Source organism: Neltuma alba, unplaced genomic scaffold (genome assembly GCF_004799145.2).
Source record: "Neltuma alba isolate B1F8T4 unplaced genomic scaffold, ASM479914v2 tig00013779_pilon, whole genome shotgun sequence".
Taxonomy (NCBI): domain Eukaryota; kingdom Viridiplantae; phylum Streptophyta; class Magnoliopsida; order Fabales; family Fabaceae; genus Neltuma; species Neltuma alba.
The window spans coordinates 2,115-20,322 of NW_021637904.1; the positions used below are offsets into that span (position 1 = coordinate 2,115).

An 18,208-nucleotide genomic window follows, 5' to 3' on the forward strand; every position below is an offset into this window, starting at 1 on the left:
CCAGATTAATTGTCCCTTTTCATTATTTTTTATTTTTGGGGGCTGATTTGCGCCCATTATCCGGGGTTTTTTTCGAGTGGTCACTGCGGTACATGGGAGGCGAGCTTGTTGCAAGAAATTTAAAATATTCGAGTAAACTGTAAACTTAAACAAATTTTAACATATTTTGTGTTGAAGAAAAAAAAATTTGCGAAGATTTCTTATTTCAGAGGGAAAAAACGAGGCTTTTTTAATAAAATAATGAAGTGTGTGATTTTCTGCACGTTTATCAATTATCATGAAAGGAAAATACAACTTATCTCGCTTTACCCAAAAAAAAAAAGAAAAAAAAATACAACTTATCTCCTATCCTGCTATTTCTATACTTTGGATTTAAAATATTTGAATATTATAAATATAAAATGTGAAAGATTTTTATTTTTAACTTGAAGCCTATTAATTGGGAATAAAATTGAGGCACGATTTTTTTGGAAAAGTTAAAACGATTGACTTTTGACCTGAAAATTTAAACAGTATACTCTCTTCGCTTCTAAATATAGATCTCTAAATATAACAAAAATAAATTAGTTTTTTGTTATTAACATGTCAACAATTTATGATATTTTCTTGAGAAACCTTTCTTATTTTTTGGACTATTGAATATATCATTAATTTAAATTAAATCCGTGATCGAAGAACAAGATGCTTAGGATGAAGAACACAATATGTTCTTCCTTATTCTGAAGATGAGGAGATGATCTGAATCTAGAAGATGATGAAGAGATCATTTTCACTTTGCTACAGGATCGGAATAATTATCTCTTAGATACTCGTTCATTTTAGCTTTGCCGTGCCCCCTTATTTTCTGGACTTAATTGTATTCCGAAAGTTACTTGAGTGAAATAGACTTTTTGGCAACAAACAAAAACAAAATCCTCTACAAGGTCCTAGAAGAAGCACGAGAGGTTACTTGCATTTTGAACTAATTTTCTATTAGCTCATTCACCGCGTGTTAGATTTTCTAAGCCTTTGCGGATTGATCGAAATCAGATACATATTTTAATTGTTCACAACTGATGGCAATGAAAAGAGAATATTTTTTATTCTGTCAGAGTGCATCAAGCTTCGGAGTCAAGGAATGGTGTGAAAAAAATACAAGTTCTTAATTTGATATTTTGTTTTCAGCTCCAAAAAAAAAATTGATATTTTATTTCCAAAAAAAATTAATTAAGTAATTAAAACTATTTAACTAATGAAATGACGCAGTGATGGGCTCGACTTGGCTAGCCCATCAAACTGGACCAATTTAATAAAGTCCTACATTAAATTGCGCAAAATATTCAGTGAGGATTGCCTTTATATGTGTGTGTATATATAACTCAGAATTTCTTCTAATCACTTTAGCCTTGAGAGTTTAGAGTAATTTCTATCTAACCGGGAGGGTTAAGGTCACTTCCCCAAATTCGAACTTGTGTTTCTTGCAAATGAAACCACTTACTATCTTAACCAACAACTTGTTGATGGACATTGCCTATTTTCAGTTACAAAGAAATTGCCATGATGGATTGTATTACATGACTGTACAAGTAATGTTACATGTACACCATAGGACTGATAGCCGTGTTAGGATTGGAAGAATAATTGAGTTCTTGTTATTCAGGCAAAAGAGGAAGTCTGGTGACACTGGTGCGATTGCCACCCCCAGAAACCCGATTTAGAGGGCTTCTTTTTGCATTCCCGCTCAGCTTCAAGGGCAGAATCTGCAACCTGGGGTTCTGTTCACTACCTGACTTTTCAGCCGACAACTGATAGCTTTCTACAAGTTCAAGCTGCCGGGCAATTATTTCAGAACGTCGAGGAAGAAGCTCCACCGGCTCTCCGCCGGGAATCACAATGTATTCTATCGCAAGGCGGACCTCCTGTCAACAAAACAAATTAGAATATAACATCATTAATCGAACTAGAGAGATTGCATATAATATAACCCGAGCAACAATTTACTGAAAAAGCAAACGACTGCTTTATAATATGGGGGAAAAGGTTGATGCCGCGTTTAACCTTAGCTATGAAGTTATTCAACAAAATTGTGACATACATAACATCATGCAAACCTAAGTAGTGATAATTGACACTAATTAGGTTTGCATTACAATTTGAGACTGGCTCTGACACAGACTGGCTCACAAGCTTGAGCACATGCCCATTCTGAAGAATAACCCCCTTTAAAACCATCTTGCAATGAACACTGAAATTGAGACGATGCATTAACAAAACAGTCACTTTTCATAACAGTCACTTTTCATGGTGCTAGATTGCACAGCACAGAGCATGACCCAGAATTGCATGCAGATTGTGGAATATCAAGAGGTGCAGTCATATACTAAGAAGCAGGGCTTGTACCTCCAAGGCATCAATTTCTTCCAAAGATGGTTTTCGTTTTGGTTCATCATCCTGAATTTCAATATTTAAGGAGTCGCTAAATGGCTTCTTTGACGTAGGGCCAAATGATTCTAGCCCAAGGAGCATACGCACTGCCTTGACCATTTGTGCCATGGTATTTGACTGAAAAAATTGAAATTAAAAAGGAATCAAATGCCAAAATACAGGAACATACGCTGATTCAGAAATAAAGAGGCAGTCAGAGGTCACCTTAATGACAAATACAGGCAACTGGTGGAATTTCGCAACTCCACGGATCCACGGATTCTGTCGTAACTCAGAACTCAATGCTAGAATTGCATCAGCAGCTCCAATATCACCAGTTACATCTATTACATCCTCAAGTCCCATCACCTTAGCTACTTGAAGTAGATCAGCTTCAAGGATCTAATCTCGTCAAAAGAATAAGCATTGTCCAAAAAAAACATATTACGACAAGTCTCCAGCCATATAATTATTTCAGGTTTTATAATCATGGCACTTGTCAATTAAGCCAAGGATTAAAATCCTTGATAAAATGTCCGATTCCATATTACTTTATAAAGCAAGCACAAACTTTAAAACAATTTACCTTGTAAGTATACACTTGAAGAGGAGCACTCCTCTTGATTCCAGATCTACTAGAGCTCCATTTCTTGGACCAAGTCGCAAGGTGATCTCTTTCTTGCTCACTGGAGTCAATGCCAGCATTCACGATACTATCATCAGTTGCATAAGGTCTTTCTTCACCGTCTTTTTCAAGCAGTGGAGTATACTTCACTGAATCATTGGCAAAGTCATCCCATTGACGAAGTTCATACAATGGAGACTTTCCTGCAATACATAATTTTTCCGTTTAAACTTCAATTTTACAAACATGCAGAAGTAAATATCAGTTAAATGAAATTGATATTTTGTTAAGGAAGCCGAGAGAACCTGCCAAAATGGCATCCACTGTTGCATCTAATCTATGGTGAACACGACATTCAGTTTTGGATATCATCTCTACAGCACAAGTAAATGTAGGAGGTCCTTTCCTTTCAAGAATTGTCTTCTGTACTTTTCTTTTCCTTGCTTCCTCATCCCCAAGGGTCACACTCTATTGAAGAGAACGTCCATTAAATATTACTAGCTTGGTAAACTCACATGTCCCTTTAAAATATTCTTTCAAAATTCAAGATTGATTCTCTTTGAAAATGGATTAACTAAAAAAGAAAATCAATAGCGTATGATAACCAATATAAATAAAGAAACTGAGATAAATCCTAGAACAGTTTTAGACCTCTATGCCACCAACAAGAATCTGTAGAGAAGGATTTTTTGTTATGTTTTCTATGGTCATCCCATGTGCTGTTCCAACCAATTGAACTCCTCTTTGAGCAATGGTGCTTGCTGCTAATGCCTCAAGCTCAGTCCCAATTTCATCTATTATGATGGTTTCGGGCATATGGTTTTCTACTGCTTCAATCATAATCTGCATAAAGAAACAACATAAGCAACACTGCAGAAGGCAGAAAAACATCAGAAGTCTCAGAATACAAGAGATTGAGATGAGTACTCACATTATGCTGCATATTTACATTGGGAACTTGCATTCTCCTTGCACGACCAATGCCTGCATGAGGGACATCACCATCACCTCCAATCTCATTGGAGGTATCTACTATGACAACACGCTTCATAAATTCATCTGCTAGCATCCTAGCAATCTCTCTAGACAAACGAAGCCACATTAGGCATATATACCGGTCAATAAAAAACGCAACTACTAATTTAATGGCCAAAGGTACCTAAAAAGCACTAATCTTTCCAAAATCTTTTAACATATTTTGACATTCGCAAAACTGCGTTGATGAATAAGCTTTACATGGTAAATATAGCATATGCTAAAGGGGAACCACACAAATTTATTCACTGACAGGTTTTACCTGATTAAGGTTGTTTTACCCACTCCAGGAGGTCCTATTACCAAGATGGAGCCTCCGTCCTCCACTAAATCACGTATAATCTCAGCACTACCAGTTACAGCTCGACCCACCCGGCACGTGAGGCCAATAACTTGCAATTTACGATTACGAATTGCACTTATACGATGTAAAGAGCTATCAATACCCGATCTGTTGTCATCAGAAAACTCACCAACCTAACACGATAACAAAAATTCTCTGAAAAAGTAGTAGATCTCAGCTTCCAGACACAGTTCAACTCGATAAAGATTGATACAATCACACAAAGGATCCCCAGCTAAAGTAGTAATCAATTAGCAGCCGAAATAACGAGACCAAGGGTGAAGTTTGACTACTAAAGTTTGTCTAATAGAACAGAAGTTATCAATCTTTCCTTATCTATCTGAAGGTTGTACTAACCACGCGTTGACACTCTCCAGAGGAATCAACTCCCATCGTGTTAATGAGCTAATCCCGTTGGGTATTAGACTCGCAATTTCCAACAAGATGGTCAATCATAGAAGCCATATGCGTTAACTTACCTTGGAAATCGCGTGCCGTAAATCATCGTGCCTTATGGGATGTTGCGAGATTTCCCAGTCACCAGATGGGAACCGAGCAATAGGCTTCCTACCCAAATCCATCACAACTTCAATAAGCCCGCCAAGTTCGTCGTGGCGATACAATTCCCTCCTCATTTTCAAAGGCAATAAATCGAGAAACAGCTCTAATTCGGAAGCAGCCCCGGTGCGCGAAGTGGAAGGCAGGTTCTGAGAACTTGAGGAGGAGAAGCCATTAGCAGAAGAGAATCGGTCAGAGGGTCTTCGAATTTCCGGGGACGGGATCGAGGCAGAAGATGAATTGGAGCGGATCGCTCTGTGGGAATGACGCGTTCGACGAAACGACGAGGAGATGGTGGAAATGACGGTGGAGGATTTGAGGTAGGCGAGAGTTGAAGAGGGGATATGGTGGGCGGAGCGCCAGGAAGAGTGAAGATCGATGATGACGAAATGCGAATTCAAAGCTCTCATTCTGCCAGGCGAGGGAGGCTAGAAGGAGCGGGGCATGTTGTGTGATGGATGTGAAGCGGAGATACAAGCAAAGAAGGAAGAAGATGAATGGAGATTCGAGAGAAGAAGATTCGAAGGAATCTACGGAGGGATTAGATGGGGAGGATAGGAGAAGCTAAAAGCATCAGTGAGAATGAACCACGTGGGGCTGCCATGCCAACCACACGTTGTCTGGAGTAAGACACGGAGACTGTTTGCGTTCACGCCTTCACGGCTTCCGCTCTCTCATAAGTCATAACGCCCTTATTTGAATTTACTTTTCTCTTTCCCATTTTATTTTGTTCTTTTCCAGAGCGATAGGAGTACCGTCTGAAAAACAAATTCATAAAATTGATAAATTACTTCATATAGTGCCTAATATATGTTATCCAATTGAGTAATTTAGAAAGATTAAGAAAATTTAAAAATTATTTAAAATATTTATATTTATTTTTTTTAAAACTAATTTATTTAGCTTACAAAATGATGTAGAAAGATCATGTAATATGCATTATAATTAAGTAATTTTTTAAATCTCTTTTATTTAATATAGGTCAGATCACAAAGGCCGTGTCAGAATTGTTCAGGTAATTAATCAGCAAGGCTTGGATCAATTATTTAAAATATATTTGAAGTATTATATAAAAGATTAAAACGTGCATTATCCCCTATGCAGGTTGAACTATGCCTCAATCGCATTCTTCTTGGAAATAGCTAAGTTCTTTTTTTTTTTTTAAATAAGAGTTGCCAAATAAATGTAAACAGTAACGTGGAGAAGTAAGGGTGGGGAGAAAAAACCTGGAAAAGTAAGCTAGATTTTAGGAGCTTATCCGTTCAGGGCCTTAGATCAAGCTACGGTGTAACTACTGTTTTACTCAAAATTGTCAAATAATGACCATGCAAAGCCCCTTTCACGATTCCACACCTTCACCCCTTCCCGGACTTTCGAATTTGTCAAAACAGCAATTGATCATGAAACGCCCACATGTTTCCTTTTAAAGCCAGTATCAGCAGGCATGCTTATAACCAATACCACTTCCATTATTAATATAAAATCCCGTTTGGTACGAAGTATTAAAAATGAGAGATAGGGACTGAGATTGTAATTGAAAAAAATCATTAAAAAGTATTTAATATGAATAATTGTTTGTTACATGAGATCAAACAAATCTCATGTAATAAGCAATCTCTTATGTTAAATACTATTTAAATATATTTTCTCAATTCTAATCTTAATCCCTACTTTTTATTTTTAATGCTTCGTACCAAAAAGGACCTAAAACTTTGTTTGATTTTTATTTTGATCATAAATATAATATCTTAATCTACTTTGTTTCTTATATTTATCTATTTTATTTCAATATAATTTTTATAATAGTGGTAGCTCTGACCAATATACTTGATTAGTAAGAATATTTTAGGAAAAACAACACCTATTTATTACTAGTAACTAACTTAACTAATTTTTTTATGTATTCAAATTTGTCAACCAGAGGACCAGAGGTGGTAATTAGATTACACACACGCACCCCCATGCATCCGTCTTTCGAGTATCAGAAAAATAGATCCATACTTATGGCTTTGTGGAGAGAAAACAGATGATGATGGTGGTGGTAATCAATTCTATAAGCGTCAACAAGGGCTTCTTCAAGTGAGAGGGTAGCATCACTTTCCACATCTGCACCTATAATCAAGAGTGCGGCCACACTGCAATTTAAATTAAAATTATGAAAGCATGGATATTTTGCATGCCATTTTCAGTTATGTAAACTGGTGGATCCTTGTGTTTGGTTCTGGTGCAGAGCAGAGAAGATCTCTAATTCTTCTCGGATCGATGTAGAACCATCTGAAACTGCCTGCAAATAGATTCCTAGCTTTTTCTTAGTTATATGTCAAGGCGTGCTTTTAAAAGCAAAGGAACCAGGCGATCAGACGTATTCATATCCTCATACCCTTGGACAATGGAATCCCATCGCGTCGACCTGTCAAAATCAAATAAAATGTGTTATTTTGATAGGCATAAGCCTCAGTTTAATGAAGTAAGAGGAATTTGCTTTCTTCAAGAGAGGCATATGGTATAATATTCTTCTGGTCCTAGATATAAGACCCTTTTTAAAATGTAATTTAAGGGGTCTTATATTTAAAGCCGAAGTAGTTTAAACCGAGGAAGTCAATGGCGCCTTTAAGCCTGATCGTACCCCCTGCGTTGAATATGGGCAATCTTTTTCCCGCCAGAGTTCTCATGGACTTTGGGTAGTGTCCTTCTGTCAAAGGTTCTATAGACCTTTAATCAACGCTACGTTGGAAATAATAGACAAGAATTTTATCTCCTGTCTAAAGAAAGAATTCACTTAATTACCATCCAAACGCGAAGTTGGGGGATCGTTGGGTAGGTCTCTTGACCGGCTTTTTCCAATGGTGTGAGATGAGCTTGCAAGAGTGTTGAATCAATAACACCTTCATGAAATTAGCTCGATCAACTAGCATTTCTTCTTCCCAGTTATGAAGCGCATGCAATTCTATATAGAAGAATTATTTATGGGATCCTGATAGCGGGTCTTGTAGTTGTAGAGGCGGGCAGCAGCGTCGTGAGCAAGCATGTCTCTGTGACGATTCAGTTTCTGCCAAGCTGAACATCGGCCTGGTGCCAATTTTCCAATTGCATATCCACCAGATTCCTCGAAGCACCCCTCTGCGTGCGAACCCAATCATGTCTTCTTCCAACGCTTGGGGAATATCCCAATATAGACCGGCCTTATTAGTTTAATGTGGGGGGAGAGGAAGAGAGAGGAGGTGGGCGCGACTTGAGAAAAGGAGAACCTGGGGAAGCGGCATAAGCAGTTCCAAAATGAAGGCATGTGGGAAACCGTATATGTGACGAGTGAGGGCCTAAATATACAAGGGACGACGCTTGTAGTCGGAATTGGGAAGAATAAGCACAAACATGGTGGGGGTAATCCCATATATTTATGTACTTATGATGTGCTCAAAGTGGATGGTGATCTTTCTGCCGTTCCCGGAGAGTGATAGACTCCTCGCCGTCACGGGCTTCCCCGCCATTCAATATTACGCGTTTGTTTTGCCCATATATCATATACGCCTACTAATACCAATTACTTGTGAGATAAAGTCATTGCTCTCGTTTCAAACCAACCTACCATGTTTCCGTTTGTAGGCACCAATTAACAAATGCTCCCTTCTATCCTTGCCGCCTCACCTGAAACAGGGCCTTTTCTTTTCCAAAAATAATAATTAAATTTGACATTTGATTTCCTTTGCTTTACAAGTTTTATATTTTAGATCCATAAATAGTTCTATTACATATACACAAAAATATGTGTGTGTGTGTATTGGTGCGTGCAACACTGCATTAGTGGCAACTTGAATTGGGTAACCTTAATACAGACTCATCAATATTAATATAACAGTAGATGCAATAGTGCAGAAAAGGAGAAATGAAAATAATGGAGACAGGAGTGAAGCATTGTTGGTGCTGCCATGCCTGGGCATGATCCCGTCTCCAGAAATGCCACTGCCGTCGTTCTCCGTGAACGCAGGATATATATCCCCGCTTTCGCTGGGATCATTGAAGACGCCGGCGTTGAGGGTGAGGAGGTCGATGTGAAGGGCGGATTGCGGTGGCAGAGACGAGTCCTGGGCGTATTGGGTGCTCACCCAATCTCCCGATCCCACGAAGTATGCTCCGTTCACCATTAAGTCCCCCTCCGTCTTCCAATTCCAAGTCGCCCACTCTCTCTCATCTGTGTCCACTCGCTTCGTGACCTCTTTAGCATTAGCATTGGCGGGAGCAGTGTAGCGGTTGCCCTGGCTGTTTATGGTGGGCGCCGCACTGCCGCCGATCGCGTACATCTCCCACTGCGTGTAATCGTTGTTCACCACGTGCACGTACCCGTGTCTGCACCGTGGCATCCGCTGCACCAGCTTCTCCCCGAAATGATTGAATGCTACTGTCACCTGCATCATCCTATCCCCTTCATACCTATCATCGTGCCCCAGCAGCATCACCTCGTCGTGATGCGAGAAATGGTTGTTCGATATCGTTATCCCCGTCGACCCCATTATCGCATCTATTAGGCCGTCCGTGCAGTACGCCAGCCTGCAATGGTCTATCCAAATCTTCTGTGACCCATAGATGGACACCCCGTCGCCGTCCGATCCCCCTCTCAATCCTACCTTTGTTGGACTAGCCCGTATCATTGTCTTGCTCGACGGCCTGCAGTGGTGGATGTGCACGTTGTGAATGATGATGTTGGAGACGTACTGCAGGGTGATGCAGCCGTCGCCGGTGATGTGGACGCTGGCTCCACGTCCGTCGATGGTCTTGAAGCTGTTGAACATGAGCTCGTGCTTCAGGGTGATCATCATGTTGCCAGCGAAGACGATCCAGAGGGGCACATCTTGGATTACGGCGTGCCGAAGAGTTCCCGGAGCTGGGTTCACCGGGTCGTTGTCGGAAGGGTCAGTGACGATGTAGAACTGGCCGCCCTTGCCGCCGGCAGCATCGGTGCCGAACCCAATACCACAGTCGGCCAGCTTCTGGCGGTCGGTGGCCCAGTTGGGGTTGCACCGCCAGCAGTCGTCGATAGGGTTGCCGGTGAGGCAGCCTGGAGTTTGGTCGGATTTGTCAACGGAGAGGAGCTGTCTTCTGGAGAGAGACGCGTTGATTCTCCTGCAAGTGAGGGGAAAAAGAAGGGGAGGCTAAGATGACGGCAAAACACAGCTGCTCTGCTTTTGTTTGGATGTCGGGAAAATCAACGTGGAGGCAGAGAAGGTAATTCTGTTCGGGTTATGCTGTTTTCATGCAAAATGCTGAATAATGAAACGTCCCATATGAAACGGCAATCCAGTGCATGGATTTTATTGTGTGCATGAAGGTGTAAGTTTTGAACCATGTCCTTGTCGGATTTTGGATTTTATTTTCTTAGTTTTTCTTAATGTGCTTTTATTTTCTTCTTTAACATAAAAGGCTTCAGAGTCAGAGATTTTAATACGAAAAGAAATGCCATGTATAGGTTTGATGTGTCTGGTCTCTGGTCCTTATGAAAACAGATAACAAAATCATAAGCGAAAGACTCGCCAATCGACTTTTCGTTTCTGCCATCCGTTTTATCAGTGATCAATATTTTATGAGTTTTCTGTCCTTTTTTTTTTTTTTTATAACAATCAAAAGTTGCTCTAATCTAACAGAAACCTAATGGACATGTGCATAGTGAAGAAAGATATGAGATTTTAAGAATGAAATGAAAATGAAGATTGACGAACACAAGAAAAGTTTTCCGTGTCCTAACCGGGAAGCATGGGCATGAAATGGAAATCAATTAGGGAAGAAAGAAAATGGATTGGGTGGGAGAGTCTGCAGGAAGCATAACTCCAGGAAGCAATATGCAAATGAGAAAACACGAAAGAATAATGCAAATATTAACAATTATACAAGCAGTGAAAGCCACGGGACGCGCGGCCCTCGCTCTCACCTTTGAACATCCATAACCACATGTTCAGGGTTGAAGGCAGCCCTGATGGTAGTAGGCAGAGAGAAAGGGAGGCTGAGGAGCCATACTGAGAGAATGACGCAGCAGCTAATGGGAATCATCATATTTTCAAGGCACAACCAGGGGGGTCAAGCCATACTGTTCATGTCTGGTTTTTCTGTTGAATTCTGGGGAATTGTGATGGGGGGTTTTATATAAACCGACATTTTAATAATGAGAACAGTGATGTGTAGTTTGGAGCAGATGATTGAGGGAGGGGGGTTTTGTTTATTTGAAGAAGAAGCAAGCTATTATCATTGGAGACTCACATTCCTTACCTTGCTTGCTAACCGTACTTGCCATCAGCCTTGAACGAGCTAACTGCTACATGTAATACACTACATACATTGGGGGCGCATATATTTTGGAATATTTGGAAAACAAAACTAATCATATATACGTCTGTACATGTTTGAATCTGACAGAGTATTGTATAAAATATATATTCAATATATTGCGTGTCTTCTGCGGATAAAGAGTTGGGAGAGAAAAGGGAGGGGGCTATCAGAAGCAATAGTGAGAACGAGGATACTTTTTTGGTGCATGAAAATTAACTTTGTGGTCATCTAGTTTTATGGTTAAGCAGGTGGAGATTCTTTGATTGCGGGAAGCTTCCTAGTTGTTTGAGTGGAAAAGCTTTTTTTTATAGGAAATCACCCTTTGGGGGGGGAAAGAAAAAGAATGAGAATTAGATACTGATTAATAATGAAGATTGTGGCCTTTTGAGTTGATGATTTCTTGCAGCAGGAGTGAAAAAATGGAGGCGCCCCTCCTGGAAAGCTTCCTTCTTCAGTAGTCCTCCTCAAGCAAAGAAGGCTAACAAAACGAGATGATCATAATAGACCATCATTTTAAAACTCAGTTTGGTAGATTGCCGCGCCAATGATCCAAGTCGACCGAGCTTTGGTTAATGGCTGTGATTGTTTCCAAGATTTCACCAACAATGTTGTGGATCCAGTACTACCATATCAAGGTCTCATTCATTTTACCCCTTCCCATTTGCATCATGTTATGTTTTGAGAAAAGTAAACACTAATGACATGAGATTATCAGTAAAATAATCCAAGACTTCTTATTATTCATAGAAAAACTTTCATTTTATAATGTAAGTTATTGATTATTGATGAAAGACTTATTCAATACTAGTTTTCACATATTCAAATTAAATCTTAATTTTTTTTCTTTTAACAATTAAGTCAACTTTATTAATTCAAAAACCACCAATAACCGAAGTTAAAAAAAAAAAAATTGAAAAACCTATTCATACAACCTAACAATTAGATCTTTCACAGATACACAAAGACAAAACAAAAAAAGAATCGTAAATAAAATGAAGAGAAAAAGAAAAAGCTTTAGTAGTCAATACCATTTCCATTAAAAACTACATCAGAACCATCTCTCCCTCTAAACCTCTCACTGGCTCTAGCATCATCAACCAGAATAGAAAGCAAAGCAGGTGCTGGCTTCTCAACCTACCTTATAGGGCACACCCCTTTTCTACACTCAACAGCAATCCAATTTGTTGTCTCAGTACGCCCCTCTCTAGATTTAAGGGTAATATCCGCTCCATCAAACTCTGCTAAAGCCACCAAGACAGTCTGCATCTGCCACTTAGCCTTCAAATCCACATCATCAATAGAATTCTTTTTGCAGCACCAACAAACCTCAGCATAATCCACTTCAAAGGTCATATTGGTCAATTCCAAATCTTTTGCCAATATAACAGCCTTCAGCAACGCCAGAATTTCAGCAGCAACAACCTAACTGTGCCTTAATTTTGCCGCCGAATCCCCATTGAAACACACCTTCCTTATCCCTACTCACAATTCCAATAGCAATAGCATCAGTTTCACCTTCATAAGACCCATCATAGTGGACTTTCAATCTCCCTTCTGCTAGGCACATCCACTTAGCAAGCCCACCAACTTTTTCCACTCTCTCCTCAGTCCCAAAATTCCCTCACTGCTCTGGCAGCGTCAGATATTACTTTAATGGGATTTTGCACTCGACCTTCAAATATGGCAGCATTCCTCTCTTTCCAAATTAGCCATAACAACCAAGCAACATAAGTTAGTTGGCAATCATCAGATACTAAAGTCTTAATTCACACTATTTTCTTAGGATTCGTTTGCTAGGGCTTTTAGAGAGCTTAAAAGGAGTTTAAAAGCAGTGTAAGCCCGATTGGTCAAATGATCCTGTTTGGTTGGGCTTAAAAAAAAAGTAGCTTATGGGATTTAAGCTGATAAACGCACGTTCTGGCCCAAGCTATCTTTTATGGCTTATTGGATCAGTGTAATGGCTTTTTTTTTTTTACCGTTGAGATACCTGTCGGCCAATCCTCATTTCTTCCTGAAGTCCCTTATTTCTTTTTTCTTCCTGAAGTCTTCTTTCCTTTTTTCTTTCACGTTTGCTATCCATTCTCCGCGACCCGTGAGCCCTCATCTTGCCTCCTCCGTCGCGTCCTCGCCAGAACCACCGAGAGTTGCCGTGAGCTCCGTCGTGTCTCCTCTGTGAGGTCATCGTGTTGGGTGTGGCTTCGAGTGACCGAGAGCCTGGTCCTTCACGGGAGCTGCCTCCCCTCATCCTCCATCGCATCGTCACCAGAACCACCGAGACTTGGTTGCCGTGAGCTCCGTCACGTCTCCTCCGTGGCAGGAAGCAACTTAGGTGATGCTTTGAGTGACCGAGAGGCTGGTCGTTCATCACAACTCCACCCTGTCGGAGCTGCTATCAGTGTCTCCAACCCAGGTCGCCGCCATCAGCTGGTCCATCTCAGGTGTGCGTCGAAGATCTTAGCCTCCTATTCAAACAGAGTGTCCGATCTACCTCTGCCAAACTTTGATTGGTCTGATCTGTGCCAGGTTGGTCGATTCCCATATTTTTGTGTTGGTTTTCGGTGAATGTAGGAGTGATACACTATTAATCAAAGCATGTGGAGTTGTGTGTGTGTTGATCTGTTGTGAGCTGATAGATTGACTAAAATCGAACCACCATGCTGTCGTATTGTTTTCTTTTTTGGCCTGGTTTTGTGCTGTGTTTCAGTGTATTTCATCTAATTTTTGTGATCAATGCTTAATGACGTTTCTTGATTTTTAGATCTGAGTTTTAGGCCAAACAATGCTTAACTTATGCTTATGCCCTCTGGCCACTGGCAAACCTAACTAGTAGTATATTCTTGATAGTTATCCAGAAAAAAGTGTGATTTTTTAAATTTTGTTGTTTAGTAAAATTAATGATTGCAATAAAGTGTGGATGTAATTTGAAAGAAGCAGTATTTTCAAAATGTCATTACTATTTTCATGAGTATTATTAGTTATTCAAATTATTGCTTTTTTCGGGGCCAATGTTATAAAACATTCGACGTTCAGTGGAATGGAAATTGTTGTTACGAACCCAACAGAAAAGAAAAGAAAATAGTCCCCTAGTGCAATCTGAGCCCTCTGCATTCATTTAAGGCTTCAAAAGTTTGAGAAAAAGAATAAAAAAAATATTACAGATTAAATTTATGAAGATTTTATTTTCAAGATCAAGACTAACCTTTTAACTAACTTTTTACCAAAAGATCAGATGAGTATTTAGGTCAACATAAGAAAAGAGAATTTTTTGAAGAAAAAAGCAGTAAGATGGAGGAATGGTGTTTTGATAATAAAGGGAAGGGAGAGAAGAAATAAATGAAGACATTAAATAATGAGAGGGAGAAGGAGAAAAAAGGGAAGTGGTGGAGGGATACGTGCCTCAATTTGGAGGATGGGTGGGTGTGGCTACAGGCTAGTTGGGTCAATGGGCTGACGTGGTCTAAGTGAGGCCTTTTGTTACCTAGACAAAGTTTTCAAAGCGATGAATAAATAGTCTAATGTCTTGGGATTTCTTCTTAATTTTAGGTGAGAAGAATATATAAATAACATATTTTTATCGGGGTAGAACTTATTTCTTACATAATGTAGCTTAAATTTGAAAATTTTTGGTGCTTTGTTTGCTTCTGTTAGTCTTATCTATATTATTTTCCACCTAGAAATGGATAACGATAAAGAAAAAGTGAGTTGGGATCTGTATACGACGAAAATCCTAATCGATGTTTGTGTCAAGCAAATTGTGCACAAGGAACGCTAAGGAACATCATTTACGAGGCCGGGTTGGAACAAAATTACAAAGAGTTTTCAGGAAAGGAGTGGGAAAATGTATGACAGGAAGCAACTTAAGAATGGATTTGACATTTTGAGAAAGGATTGGAAGTTGTGGGAGAAACTTGTGTCTGGGGAGACTGGCATTGGTTATGATGCAGCGACAAATAGGGTGTTGGCCTCCGATGAGTGATGGTAGCGGAAATTAATGGTAACTATTTGTGTTGGTTGAGTTTTAATTTTAAATATCAGTTTAGTCATCGCTAACACTTGCCTAATTACGTTAATGTAGGTGGATCCCCGTTTTAAGAAATTTAGACATCAGGGGTTGATGTTTGCATCAGACCTAATGAAGATATTCAAAGATGTTGTGGCTTCGGGAGAGTTTATGTATGCACCATCAGCCTCACAACCTTAGCCAGCATTTGCTCCACAACCTGACACAGAAGAGGAGGATGTTTATAGAATCGGGCTCGACCAACAGGAAGGGTCGAGGGACAGTGAGGATGAAAATTTCGGTGTTGACCCAACAGCCATCGTAGGGGTCTCAAATGATTTTGCTGGTTGCAACTTAAACAACCTTTCGAGTACTGAACCAAGTGACTTAGGAAGCTATGGAAAGAGGAAGAGGGGTGAGACGTCTGATGCGAAGAAGAAGAAAAAAGTTTCTGCGACTACAAAAATTTCTGATAGCCTGAGTGTTATAGCAGCTGCTTCTAAAAAGCGAGCATCAGCATTGGTTGAAGATCCCCAACAAGTTGAGAAGATTTGGGGACACCTGGCTAGCCTTGAGGAGCTTAATGGTGACTCTCAACTATATTATGTATGTGCGAAGATGCTTATGCGGTTGAGGTGGGCTAGGCGAGCCTATTTGGGGTTTATGCATGATAGACACAAGTTGTTGGAGTGGTTGATACCGGCAGCACTAGACCCAGACACATGGAAGGGACTTGTAGATTAGGATTTAGTTTAGGACTTTGTTGTTTCACTGTTGTTACTGCACTTGTTAACGTGAACTAATTGCTGTTTGAACCTAAACTTATGTCACCTGTTATAGAAATCTTATTAATGATTATGTAATATATTTACGCTAATTTCTACTTATCATCTATGTGTTTGGTTTTTCTGCTTGCAGTATGAAAATTATTTACACATTGTTTAGAGTAATCCTTATAATGCTTACACTTTGTTGTCATCATAGTTACAGGGTTAACTCCAGAAATGGCTTCTTGGAATGATGATTCACCATGGAATGAAGATGCTTTGAGGGATTGGAATGAATCTTCACAGTGGAATGAAGATGACCATTCAAGACAGTTATCCATGATTAATGAGGAATTAACACAATATGAACAGTAGGTGCATTGGTTGGTCATTACTGTGAAATGTATATGTGTAAACAACCCTGCAGAACTAGTGAGCATACAGGAAATTTATGGGTACAAGGCATTATGAATGGCCATGATGATCGATGTTCTGAAATGTTTAGAGTGGACAAACATGTTTTCCACCTCTTATGTACCAAATTGGAGGAACACGGTTTACGAAAGTCTAAATACGTAGGAATTGAAGAAATGGTCGCGATGTTTTTAAACACGGTTGCACATGGACAATGCAATAGGATGATCTAGGAACGGTTTCAACGTTTAGGGGAAACTGTAAGTAGGCACTTTCATAATGTACTGCAAGCTTGCCTTAGCCTATTGAGTGAACTTATTCGGCCCATAGATCCTACATTTTGTGGAACTCATAGAAAAATTGAGACCGATCCACGTTATTATCCATTTTTCAAGGATGCAATCAGAGCAATTGATGGTACTCATATACAGTGTGTTGTCCCTGCTGCAAAACGAGACAAATTTATTGGCAAAAAGGGAAATCCATCACAAAATGTCATGGCTGTATGTGATTGAGATATGTGTTTCACTTTTATCTTGGCGGGATGGGAGGGATCTGCACATGATGCTCGTATATTTGACAGTGCTATTACAAATTCATCTCTTAATTTCCCTCATCCACCTCCAGGTATATGTTTATAAGTTTCAATCACGCATGTTTTTTTAATTATTTCATTTTTTTTTCATTTTACAATCTCTCTAATTGTTTCATGAATCATTAGGGAAATATTACTTGATTGATGCGGGATATCCAACACCAAATGGATATCTAGGTCCATACAGATCTGAGCGCTACCACCTTCCGAACTTCCGACGACAAGTAGGATTCCAAAATAGTAACGAAGCCTTCAATTATTATCATTCCAGTTTAAGGTGCACAATAGAAAGAACCTTCGGTGTTTGGAAGAATAGATTTCACATCTTAGGAAACATGCGTAGTTACGACTTCCAAACACAAGTGTACCTGGTTTGTGCAACAATGGCCATTCATAACCTTATAAGGAGACATTCAAGCTCCGACTTCTTTTTTAAACAAGCTGAAAATGATAATATAGTGGTCGAACATGATCAGGCTGAAGCTAGTCAACCATCGCTTTCAAATGTTACATCACAATCTTCATCGCATATGAATCATGTTCGTGATGCAATCAGAGACCAAATTATTCATAGTTTATCAATTAATTAATTATGTAATATTATTTTGTTTTACTTTGTCAATTGGAGTTGAAAACTTTGTTATCCATTTAAATTATGTTTAGTTTTATATTAACAATCTTTTTTTTTATTTCTCTAAGGCTTTCAAATTTAATTCACTCAATCAATTTCACTTCTTCGTATTAAATTAATTTAAATTTATTGTATTATGTTAATTTTTTTTTATCATGTTGCACTTCATTTCTTACATATTTTTTATGATTTCTCTAAAGTTCTTAATTCTAATTCACTCATTAAATTTTACTTCTTTATTATATTATCTCAATTCAATTTTTTTCTTCTTTCACTTTATATTTAAAATAATTTTTTTCATTTCTCGAAAATTTTAAAATTTAATTCACTTATTCATATTAAATTATTTTAATTCCATTGTATTATGTCAAATTATTTTTTTTATTTTTTATTATTTATTAAAACTCATGCCTATTTTGGTCATTTTACAACCAAACTTACTTTTACTCAACCATAATCCAAACAACTTTTTACCAATCTCACTTTTGCAAACGGGCTTTTCTGAATTCCAATCCAAACACA

At 39.0% G+C, this 18,208-nt stretch overlaps 2 protein-coding genes across 2 annotated transcripts; both read right to left on the reverse strand.

Moving 5' to 3' along the window:
- Window positions 1-1,457: 1,457 nt before the first annotated feature.
- On the reverse strand, window positions 1,458-5,435 carry LOC114739135 (uncharacterized protein ycf45-like). Its single transcript, XM_028927181.1, has 9 exons — window positions 4,886-5,435; window positions 4,326-4,540; window positions 3,960-4,110; window positions 3,680-3,871; window positions 3,334-3,496; window positions 2,990-3,231; window positions 2,629-2,805; window positions 2,380-2,541; window positions 1,458-1,898 (listed from the first exon to the last, which is right to left on the reverse strand). Exons 1-9 carry the CDS (start codon window positions 5,372-5,374, stop codon window positions 1,632-1,634), a joined length of 2,058 nt encoding a protein of 685 aa, XP_028783014.1. The 5' UTR covers window positions 5,375-5,435; the 3' UTR covers window positions 1,458-1,631.
- Window positions 5,436-8,788: 3,353 nt separating this feature from the next.
- Window positions 8,789-12,846, reverse strand: LOC114739134 (probable pectate lyase 18). The gene is made up of 4 exons (XM_028927180.1): window positions 12,766-12,846; window positions 12,418-12,668; window positions 10,885-10,989; window positions 8,789-10,082 (listed from the first exon to the last, which is right to left on the reverse strand). The coding sequence occupies exons 1-4, from the start codon at window positions 12,844-12,846 to the stop codon at window positions 8,789-8,791; spliced, it is 1,731 nt and encodes a 576-aa protein (XP_028783013.1).
- Window positions 12,847-18,208: the final 5,362 nt, after the last annotated feature.